The 12,202-nt window shown below is 42.3% G+C and overlaps 1 protein-coding gene across 1 annotated transcript in view; it reads left to right on the top strand.

Moving 5' to 3' along the window:
- Positions 1 to 311: 311 nt before the first annotated feature.
- Positions 312 to 12,202, top strand: part of pcp4b (Purkinje cell protein 4b) — a 28,262-nt gene continuing 16,371 nt past the window's right edge. Inside the window, exon 1 of the mRNA XM_056612348.1 lies at positions 312 to 452. Coding sequence (XP_056468323.1) covers positions 444 to 452 — 9 coding nt within the window. The 5' untranslated portion in view covers positions 312 to 443. The remainder of the gene's footprint in view (positions 453 to 12,202) is intronic.

The following is a 12,202-nucleotide window of genomic DNA, read 5'->3' as shown; positions in this document are numbered from 1 at the left end:
AAATGCAAAATGACATGATGCTGAAGAGCCCAACCAAACGGGTTTAAATTTAGGGAGACGATATAATGACACTCATCAATTCAAAGTAGGCCTACTCTGTTTTGAATAATTCCCAACTATATGCGAATGCAATACATAAACGGTCGCCTGACAACTAAAAAAAAGAGGCGAAATAAGGAAAACGCAAAGCCGCTGGTAATGATGAAAAAGGGCTTACACACGCAATGCATATTTTAAAGAGTTGGGTGGTGACTTGTGAGACAAATTTGCCGACGCCATTCCTATTGGTTTAGTGGGAACGTGATGACACGGACGAGTCGCGCTTCCACTTTATAAAGCTTCTCTGTCCAGCGAGCCGCTGATAAAAAGTCGGCTGTAGCAAGAAGTTGAGATTCTACGATTCACGCACTGGAAAACGCGAGTACCCGAGATTAAGCTCCATCATGAGTGAGGTAGGACATTTAATTTATTTAAAAACAACAACAACGAAGCAGAGATGTAGAGGAACGCTGCTCGTGAACCGAGTGCGAGTGCGCGCGACGCGAGATAGAAAACGGAACGGTGTTTTTTAAAGTGACATGATTAATAACGAGGGATGATCTTGTTTTTTAAAGTGACATGAATCGTAACGGAGGGATGATTTCGTTCTCCAACGCGATGCGTTATTTTCTGTTCAAAGGCTGAAGTACAAAAGTTAACCGCGAATGCCTCCACGGAGGGAACTCCGCGCGCGACGGTGACTCCGTGACGGCATCCCTCGTGAGAGGTTCTACGGTGTAGGGGGAACATTATTATAGCCTACTATTAGACGTGTGGAGGATCTTTACCTGCAAGGAGTTTACTTCGAGGGGAAACAAACTCGAATTAAGCCGAGAGTTGCATCAAAAAAAAATCCCACATTATTGAGACTAAAATGCAAAATGTTATCAAAATGTGTTTAGGGATATTTTGTTTGACAGTATAAATCGTTATTTCTTATCATTGTGAATATAAATGATAATTACACTGATCCAAACAAGTTCAATTTTGACATCAATTAAGTAAAACGAGATTATAAGTATCCCTAGATTCATGCGAGTTTATTCAACGTTTATTTATTGGCCTACCAATATTAATATGAATTTAAAACATCGCCTTTAATATGCCGTGTCTTCCATCACCGCTTGGCTTATCTCTTACTATCTGCCTATAACGGGTTGCTTATCTCTCGATATAGGCTACCTATGCACTTACTGCAGCTCCAGGAAACCAGTTTGTAATGGAAAAACTGCTCTGTGGTTTTTCCCAGCGCCAGCCACATACTGATATCTATGGAGCAGATGTTTCAACTCCGTTATTTTACAACTGGAGTGGTGGAGTCCAATGTTTATTAATAGCCACGGAGAGCACGGATGTGTTTGTTTCCTGGCAAATACAAAAGTTGCTTTGAAAAATGTGGTGTACCAAAATAGGCTAGAAAAAACTGCTGAATAAAAAATAGTATAGTAGATCCTTTTTTATTAAAATGTGACGCTCATTGATAAGGCTAAATCGTACCTTTTGTCAAAACTATTATTCACCTCATTAGGTTTTCATGGAGGATATTATCAATTGGATTGACTTGATATGAGATCCATCCTATTGCATATTCTCAATTATCAATCAACTCCAGACATTTGAAATGACTAAATCCTGTGGACATAGGTGAGAGGCGGAGAGAGAGGGAGAGGGAGAGAGAGGGACAGGGAGAGAGAAAGTGGGGGAGGGAGAAAGAGAGTGGGGGAGGGAGAGAGAGAGAGAGAGAGAGAGAGAGAGAGAGAGAGAGAGAGAGAGAGAGAGAGAGAGAGAGAGAGAGGAGGAGGAGAGAGAGTGAAAGAGAGAGAGAGAGAGAGAGGGAGCTAAAGAGAGAGAGAGAAAGAGATAGGGGGAGAGTGACAGAGAGGGACAGAGAGAGCGAGAGCGACAGAAAGAGAGGGAGTGAGATAAAATAGAGAGAGAAAAGAGAGGGGGATATAGACAGAGAGAGAGAGAGTGACCGATAGGGGATGAATCAACAGGAAGAGGAGCTACTTTCTGTTCTGTTCGGGATTTAGAGGGTTTTCCTTGTTTTTTTTGCATATGGGTGTGTCCCATATGCAACCTATATATATATATATATATATATACTGTACCTTCTATACAAGGCAGCATCTTCCTGACATAACTGCATCAACAAGGTATCCTGTCGCTCAGCAGGGGGGATGTCTGCAGTGTACCATTATGTCAAAGTGTTAGTTGGCACTGCAGACGGTGCCATTACACCTCCGTGCCCGTCGCTGGCGGCGGTGATTCACTCGTTGATTGCGTCAGGAGTTATATTGTGTGCATTGTGTGCAGACAAATAACACAAGTTACACGTCTGAGAATGAAACTGGAACCCGCCAGAAGTTTTTTTGTGTGCATTGTGTGCAGACAAACAACCCAGGTTATACATCTGAGAAGAAAACTGGAACCCCTGTCGAAACAACCATTCCTATTGTTGGATCATATGCAAAAACTAAGCAAAACCGCCCCCGCCAGGTGTTATCGCAGGGCCAATCTCAACCGGACCCTGCTGAAAGCAGAAGCAGGACCAATAGCAGCATGAATCACCTTATATTCTGTTTGCTCCTCGCAGCGCACAGCCCCTCCTTCCTCCCATACATTAATACAAAATCTGCCATTGAAGCGGAGCGGCATGGCAAGTTCTGGATGGATGAGCCTTGCAGTGGTCAGCACTGCAGCTGCCCCCCCCCCCCCCCCTCCCCAATCGTTGTGCCCCCCCTCCCAACAACACTCAATACCCATTTCTGGTCTCTGGCCATACACACATTCGGCTTAGCGGGTGCGTTATATCATTTTTCGTTTTTCAAACTTTGGAATGGTGTTTTATGCCTTGCGCTCTCTTTCTGCGAATTACCTGAAACAACACTTTGAGGAGGCACTGTGTTACATTTTAACTCCTCTACTATCGTTTATGGACCTTACCCGTGGAGATATTATTGAAAAAGAAACTGCCTTTGCCTGTGTTCCATGTTCAAAGATGAAATTATAAATATCCTCAATAAAGTTACAAAAAATATAAACGTCCCACTCTGATTTTCTCATTTTATCATTTATACCAAGGGTGAGCACATGCTCATTATTTGCAATTTTTACATTCTAAACTGGCCTTGTTAACAGCTTGGGGCACACAAGCTCACATCGCTCATTGCACATTGCTCCAACACCGAAACAAATAAATAAAGAGTCCTTTCACATCCTAAAAACACACCCGGAGGAGTTTGTGACGACTCCCGTGTCACAAGGTTTGACTGTGACTTGATAGGTGAGAACAAGTAATTCTCTCAGGGGACCAAGCGGAGAAAGGAAGAGCTAGGGATTCAGGTACCCATATTATTCGCAAACATGGTTTATAGTTTTATTGTTTCACAATCAAGAAGAATTACATCTATCAGCTGTATATACCCAGTAGCTTTACATAAAACTGGCATAAGTCCAATGGTGCTCAAGTTTTCTAAGCCTTACACGCTGCCGTGGTTTTACTGGGTATTTTACACCGACAGCACAGCCTATGTTTTGCTATCGCCCCAATTGGCCCAATCCATCATAAGGGGACATTATATACAAGCTGTTCTATACTCGGTGCTAAGCCTCAATTTGCTACTGTTGCTGCCGGATGAGGAATCATCCACACGGCCCTCTTGGCTTTCAAGTAAAGCGCAACCCGAAATTACAATTTGCCATTTGTGGCAGACACAGGTTATTTCAATCGCAATTGGTTCAATGTCATTATCTGAGATGCAATGGTTAACAATGGTTTTCCAAGAAACATCTCCTAAAGTCCAAAGTCAGGTAGTATTCGCAAAATGATCATTACATAGTTAGCGAATGGAAGGCTACTGAGGGTGCAATCCTTGATAGGTCACAGTGCCCTGAAAACAATTTTGTACAGATGCTTCACCTACTGTTGACTGATATTTATATTTTATTGTAAAACCTATTTGACTATTAAACTGCCTGACTCCTGGTCTGTTTCTATGCAGAACATACCATAGGTCCATTGCAAGTCTCCTGTACTTTCCTTTTTTGGGAATAATTCTGATGTAGTTGTGATTATGGTGTGTGTGTAATCTATGTGTTAATCCATCATTGGTGTGTGGTGCTCTATGGTTCTCTTCTCACGACGTATGGATTAAGTCAAGGGGTGCTTAGATTGCATTGATCAGACCTCGGTAACCCCTCTGATCGAATTAACATCAAAGGGGTAATTTATTGTAAGGGTTACAATTCAAACATGGTGTGTGTGGGTGCTGACGGGTGCGTGTATGTGTGCGTGCATGCATGTGTGTGTTCATGTACATCATTAGGTGTATGTTTTTGGAGGTTGGTAATGAACTTTTCACAGTCAATGACCCTCAACGCTTTCTGTACAAGTCAGCCCAAAGTGTCTGGGGATTTAATTAGGGAAACTAATTAGCAGGACTTCAAATTAGCTTCAGCTCAGCCCAGATTGGTTGCCAGATCTTGACTGCCTTTTCCAGCTCCTGCAGTGTTTTCAAAGTTCCAAAATGTTTTATTCATTTCCTTTCCTTTTCCTTTTTTTAAGGCTTTCAAGTATCTGGGATACAGTGAAACGCCATATGTGGTTGTGTTTCTCCTGTTTTGGATTTGGCTTACTTTATTTTGGCCACGTTTGGTCACAGGAAAAAAATGACACTTGTCAAAAAAGCTGCTTAATCTACTTTAAGAAGCTATTAGTGCTGCTTTGTGTGTGTTGAATTGGCTCAATGAGGATATGAGGTTTCTGTTGTCACATTAATACGCGCACTTGAGTCAGACAACCTTGAATAGCTTCCGAGACTATTCAGAAGACTTTAAAGACCTACTGTCTAGCTTTTTTCGTCACCTTATTGTGTATAGAAAGCCTTTTCCCCGCCAAATGCTCCATTAAACGTCAGATCTACGACAGATTTATACATCAGTTAATGCAAGCAAAAGGTATTTTCGCAATTTCATAAACCCACAAGTGTGCCCTCCCTTTCTTTGCATTATATCTCCTAGACAGATACACTTTTCACTAGAATACACATGCCCACACACACCACTGTGTCCAAATGCTATTACACTGAAGTGTTAACGGGGCTCATATTGTGGATGAATGTGGGGATCACACAGGAAGCAGCTAAGCTTGAGATGTGATTGTGTTTTGACCACTGCACAATAACTGCCAGGCTGATGTGGGGCGGGATCTCTCCTCGTCCCCCTCTATTGCTGAACTGACATCGCCACACATCATTGCACTCCCCTTCCCCTTGATTAGATGGAGAGGGAGAGGCCGAGGGCCGCTCTAAGGCTTCAGGGAGCAGGGGAGGTGCCGGGGGGGGGGGCCTCTATGTATCCACCGACGGATGGATGTTTTACTGAGATACTACTCGGGATGGATTTCCAATTGCACTTTGATCCATCATTCTCCATTCCCGTCGTGGGGGTAGGAATGACCGTCCCCAGAGACCCTGCTGTCGTTCCTTTTTGTTTCAGTTGGAAAGATGAGATGACATTCAATTGGGATTAATGAGTCTGGATTTCTAGAGTGACTCCAGAAATAGCTTTTCCGTTTCTTTTTTATCGTAACCACTCCTTATTATAGTTAAGGGACCCATTTATTTCAGTATCATTTAATAAATTGGAAATATGAGTGTATGTATTTCATGTTGAGGGCTGATGCGCAGGGGCTTAGCGATGTTCGGGAGGCCTATATCCTCAGAGGATGAGCCCCCGATAGCCCTGGCCCAGTGTAACCCCTGGCTAAGTATGTGTGCTTTAACGAGGGGGTTCATTTTGTTTAATCATCAAAGCCAGCTCGTAAGCTAACACTGAGGGTACAACAACTCTGCCTATTCGCTCAGAAGCAGAAGCAAAGGAAGTTAAGCCTGCCTTAGCATTTCCAGATTGGTAATCACAAAACAGAAACAGTCCTCAACATTACAATGTTAAGCAGCTTTGGTCTTTAGTCTTGTTGCATTGAGCGGATTAGAGGTTTGTTGGATTGTGTTGATCTGATGCCCTGGCCTCCAACAGAGATTTCCACCCGGTACGCTGTGTACAACAGACACAGCGTGCCTGTGAGATCGTCCGTCCCTCAACGTCGTAAAGGTTGAAAGCCTTAACCCAGACATGGTTAGCAGAAGCCACAAATTCCTTTGCATATACTGTGTTTTTACCCGCTCTTTTCTAGTAGGTCTCTTACTGGCTATTGTTTTGTTTGCATGGACACATGCTGTTCTGGCATTTGTGAACATTGAATCACCTGAACAAAGTAAAATAACACCTATTCTCTACTAATGAAGGGCAACGAATTGAATCAAGTTCACAGGATATAATATTTTTAGAATAATGATGGGATTTGAAGTGCAGTATTATAGCTGTAATTACAGTTCGTCGACTGTGGGTTAGATTAATGTATTAATCTAGAATTAATCTGGGACCCAGCAGTCCTACTATGTTATAGCAGAATTTATTGGGGTAGACGGCACAGTGCCGGGGCTGGAAACAAAAACCGCAATGGGCGGAGTTATGCCTTGTGCCATGTTTTGTTACAGAGACAATCTACTGAAGGAAAGTCATTAAAATTGGTAGATGAAGTGTATGTCTACAGTGGCCAAGTCTACATGGTGTGTTGAAATCTTTACAGACACTTTTTTATAATTGACTACTACTGGCCGAGTTTGGGTTTGCCAATTACGAGCTTACAGAAAAAGGCACTGTAGACTTGATTGGCCACCAGCATTGCGCATTGGCAAGTTAAATGAAATGCTAAAAAATGATAAATTGGCACATTTATTGAGCCCATTTCTGTTTGCGGAAGCAGCAGGGCTTTCGTCTTCTGGGTAACAGATGATGATATATATAGGATATAGATTTGTGTGTGTGTGTGTGGGTATGTGTGTGTGATTGTGTGTGTGTGTGTGTGTGTGTGTGTGTGTGTGTGTGTGTGTGTGTGTGTGTGTGTGTGTGTGTGTGTGTGTGTGTGTGTGTGTGTGTGTGTGTGTGTGTGATTGTGTGTGTGTGTGTGTGTGTGTGTGTGTGTGTGTGTGTGTGTGTGTGTGTGTGTGTGTGTGTGTGTGTGTGTGTGTGTGTGTGTGTGTGTGTGTGTGTGTGTGTGTGTGTGTTTCAGCACTGCCAGTCGATAACCTTGAGATGGTCTTGATTTCCGGTACAACATTCTTGCTACCTACTCCCACAAAACATTGCCACAATGCTCACCACAGATTGGATGTTGGTAGAGAAAAAAATACTTTTGGGATGGCGGAGCTCTCAAAGCCAATCTAATATGTTAGAGGGACCAATATGAACCGTCCACTACGACAGTGCTGCTGTTGGCCTCCGTGGGGAATAGCTTTTGTTTTGACTTCAGGGACGCTGGTGGCCAAATGAACGGGAAAATCATTGGGAACAAATGCAATGAATTCGTAATTTGCCTCACCGCCTCCGGCAATTAAAAACAATGTGCTTTTTCTACATAGGTAAAAAGTAACTCACCACAAAGTTGCACAACATGAGGCAAAAGTTAAAGCAATTACCTGTCTCTCCTTGCTTTCCCTGTATGTCCTAACAAAATGTGTCAAGCCTTGTTGTAACCTGAATAAGGGTGGCAGATGTTTGTAAAATTAGAAAACAGTAGACACGGAACCAACATGGAATACATCAACAGTACCTTTCTGTGTGATGTGATGTTTTGCAGGTGCTGTAATTGAAAACTCTTTACTTTGTTCACATTATAAACTAAGAATGAGGATCAGGTATTTTTAGGATGTGGGTTCTTTGCTTTGAACTTTTAATTGCAAATAGAAAAAGTTATCTAATCTTGTGAGGATATGCAAAAAGGCTGTTTTATCTTTCACTATTCTAAGATTAAATACCTCCCCTTAATTAATTTTCCATTTTTGTGAATATCAATTTAACACAGAACATAATGGCAAACCTAGATAAGAAAAATGGTGGGAAGTCAAAAGCCTGGTCATATGCATGGTAAAACTACAAGGAATTCTTACTTAACCTTTTTGCATCACAAAAGCTTGTAACAGAATAGCACTTTTGTCAAATTAGAAGCACTTCCTTTAATATGCAATAGTATACTTGAATTGTCCCTTAACCTGACTATAAAATTCCACTTGTAAAGGTAAATAAAAACTGGATTTTTGGATTAATTTAGTTGGGTAGTTTAATGATTTATGGGTAATGCTAATTTCAGCACTTACTACCCGTAGACATGGCCGTCGATATATGTCAGTTTAGCTAGCACAGCACAGCAAGCACAAGGTTTGCCTAGGCTTTCTAACTCCTTTTTCAGTTTGGGTACAAAAAGAATACGATATTGATGGTATTTTCCATTATGGACGAAAAGAGAGACCAATTTCAAAAGTAGCTCAAGCAGAAGAGAAATAAATGCTGCCTGGGATAAGATTGTGTCTCGGTGGAAAGAATGGTAGCAGATGTGTACAAAGCTAATCTAACTAGCGTCGTGGCTGGAGATTTGATGTTTCTTCTGCTCGAAGAGATAAGGGGAACACTTGGCAACGTGGTGGGGTTTGGGGGTTGCTCAAAGCGTCAATCATAAATTCTGAATTATATCTGTTTATTACTTCGGGCCATTATTAATTCAGCACTCGCAAATATACAGGATGCATGGATAGACAAGCAAACAAAGACCTTAATGCCGGAGTTAATTGACAGCTTTACATTGGGATGTAGCTCGATATGGGATTCAAATAATGCTTGAAGGCCTCCACACATCTCAAGCCAAACCAAGATTATTCAGAAGAAAGGGACAACATTCCCGACCGGGAATGTTGTGAGGCAATGGGATGAAGAATCGTTCATTCCATTGGACCTTGTGACGAACCCAGAGAGCTCTCTAACCATTTTGACCGAGGCCATTTTTCAAAGCAACACCGTCACAGCCAGCTCTTTGATGAACAGGCTGTGGGGGGCAGGAGCCGGAAGCCATGGGACGTGCCCTCTGCAGAAGTCACCAGAAATAGAACCAAGCTTATGAGGAAATAATTCATATTTCTCCACCACACATGCACTTGAAGAGCACACAGCAGAGGGTTCATATTATATTGTATAATTAGCATGTTTTAAAAAAAATACCACACTTCTAAAGTATCTCTCTCTTATTTAAATCCAGCTTTACCTCTGAACCAGAGGTTTTGGTAAGGGTGGAGGTTTCTGCCCAGCTGCTCAGGAGGCTGCGGTGGCTGTCGCTACCTTGAATAGGTTTCCTCCTCTCCCACGGAAACCAAGTGCTAATTTGTCACTTCCCATATTGTTGAACAACAGAGAGAGCATGCAATCCAGTCTTGTTGTCTTGTTGCATGTCTTCTGTGGCCTACTTATGCTCCTTTAAATTCTTAATGCTATGGAGTGTGGCACAGAACTCAGAGGATAATAGGAGCCCACATCAAAAGCCTGACAATAACCTCGGAAAAGTACGTACAGTATTATTATGTCTTCTCCCCCCTTGACTTGTTAGATTTTCCCCATCACTGATTTTATTTTCTCGTGGTTGTAGTTTGAATATAATCGGTAGATTACGCTCTAATGCCCTATTGTTCTGCATGGTTTTAACATCGTCTCTCCATATTATCTTTCCTCCAATACAATTTTTGACAGTTTAAATTTGATCCCCCACCCCCAAATCGATAGAAGCAATGCCCAAATAGATTGTTTGCAGCAGACTTCGGGCTGATGCTAATCCTTTAATGATGTTACATCCATGCGATGGTTCTCTATCACGTCCTATTATTAACACATCAGAGAGTGGGCTAGCGCCTGGTCGCCTGGGACCGGCCATGGTGGGCTGCTGGAATCCTGCGGTGCCTCGTTAGAACCCAACCAGCACAGGAAGGAGGACTCTTAATTTCCTCGTAATTAGAGGAGGCTTAATTTGAACACCTTGCTCTTTTCAGCTCATTTGCGAGAGCAAACTCTCCTGCCGCTTGACCCACAAACGCATGATCTGATGAAGAGTGTTATCTGGGTCGTCTGGGTGCATGTCGTCGACGCGCGGCCTCGTCACGTGGTCTGAAGGGCACACTTGGCAGGGGATTGGGGCAGCAGACGGGCCAGCGGTTTGGTGGGGTGTTAACGCCGGGGCCAGCATCCAGGCTTAGGGTGACGCTCGTCAGATGCTGGCCAGTTCACAGCTGGGACCAAAAGTCCCGTCCCATAGCATTGTATGGCAGCTGTGCGTTTTAATTAGATTAGCGGCCGAAAAATACAAGTTTAGAAAGGAGATTATACTTTGTTGACCGCTTCCATCCTCATTAAATGCCGGGGTGATTTTGAACATTGAAATTGATGAAGGGAGGGTTTTTTCTTTGGCGACAAATTGTAAATTAGTTGTTGCAAACATTTGGTCATAGCGAAAATTTAAATTCATTTGTGCCAAAATATATCATCAATGAACACTAGTTAATGGGTTGATGTGTATCAAAGTGTTAGAATACCACATTGAAGAGATTAGTTGCCCAGGTTGAAACGGAACAAACTATCAGTTAAAACCTCAATGTAGATAATGTTTCTTTTAGGGTTATTTGTTTTGCATATTCTTATTATGTGTTTTTCATGAGTAGTATTTGCTGCCTTTATTTGCATACATTGAACGTATTTTTTAGCAGAACAGAAACGTTAGCCATAGAAGTTCAAACAGTGAGCCACATACACAACAATCCAAATGCTATGCGTCTGTTCTTTTACTTTCTGAAAATAAAAATAGAAGCCAAACCCTAAACTCAGAGAACAGCACTCTTTTCTCTGAGGCCAGTGTGTCTCTCTCTCCACAGCTCAGTGTCCCTCCTCCCCCAGGTGGAGGGCTGAATACTGCTCTCACAAGGAGTCCCCGGGACCTGGGTGACACGCTCACCACTGAAAGTCGTACAGACGTAATTTGAGCAATTTCAAGGCTCATTAGCTCGTGTAACATAAAGGACTTTGATGAAATAATTTCAACAGAAGCGTTTTTGAGGTAGTAGCAAATAAATTTCGTCTTTTGCCCTCTGGGAATCGAAAAAAGTATGTTTCTACGATATTATGGGAGAGAACATTTTGGAATTAATCTGTAGTTTTCTTCAATGCAATATACAAATGTTTTCCCTAAGAAGGGTTGCAGCACTTGGGACACAATTGCATAGGACCAATTCGAATCAAAGTGCCGAAGGAAGGAAAAATAAGTGTAGGTTATTTTCTGTGCTTTGCGCATGAGTAAATTGTGTTCCATTAGCTTGGTGGAGGCTCTTGCCGTCTTCAGATCTTAAAAGCAGAGGCGGTGGCGGTGGCGGTTTTTCCACCTATACTATATATCGGGCGCAATTTATATATACAAATTAGTCCGTACATTTGAAAAGAGTGAGAGTGGGTATGCATATAGGCGACTTACTTGCAAAGTGATTGTTCAATGGCAGATGCAATTTCACAATGGGTGGCACCTCAACAATCAAGACTGCCACCTATAACGCAACCGTTTCTTGGAACATGCCTTCATAGAGCACTCGAGAGTGGACAGGTGAGCCCTACTGAAGTGTCCAATCAGACTTTCCCAAGCTTGCAGGAACATTCCAGGCAATCAAAAAAAGCAGATGATGCTCACAAACACAAATCAGTAACTTGGAAGGTCGAGTCTCTCCAACTTCCAAGTTGACTGTACATTACCAGAGAGAGAATTTGCATTTCTTCGGTTGGCAAACCAAAATACCTAAAACCTCCATTAGGACTTAATATATCTGCCCAATGAAACAAAGCATTTCTGAAAGCATTATCAGATATTTATGCGATTATAACAGAATACCACATATACCACGGTATAGTGGACGGCACTGGAAATGGATGTGGTACTTTGCCGTGGTAATGTAGTCAGATTGCCATTTTCTCTCCAGTGTGCTTGTGTCGGCGTCGATTTTTCGCATGGGATTGATTTAGTTATTACATTGACCAATCTGTGGTATGGTTAAGATTACAGTGAAACATCGATATCCCAGCCATACGTTTATGGGGCTTCTCCTTCCTCTCAACAGTTTATATTGTTTTTCTTTTACCAACGCTGGGATTGTAATTCCCACAACTGCAGTTCATCCTTCCTGTTAGTCTTTCAGAGAGGGCCGTCTGGGGGTTTAGATGTGGTGGTAATAATTGGCCAGTTTAC

Source organism: Gadus chalcogrammus, chromosome 16 (genome assembly GCF_026213295.1).
Source record: "Gadus chalcogrammus isolate NIFS_2021 chromosome 16, NIFS_Gcha_1.0, whole genome shotgun sequence".
NCBI classification, from domain to species: domain Eukaryota; kingdom Metazoa; phylum Chordata; class Actinopteri; order Gadiformes; family Gadidae; genus Gadus; species Gadus chalcogrammus.
The sequence above is the reverse complement of the archived record's forward strand: the minus strand, read 5'-3'. Positions and strand labels throughout refer to the sequence as shown.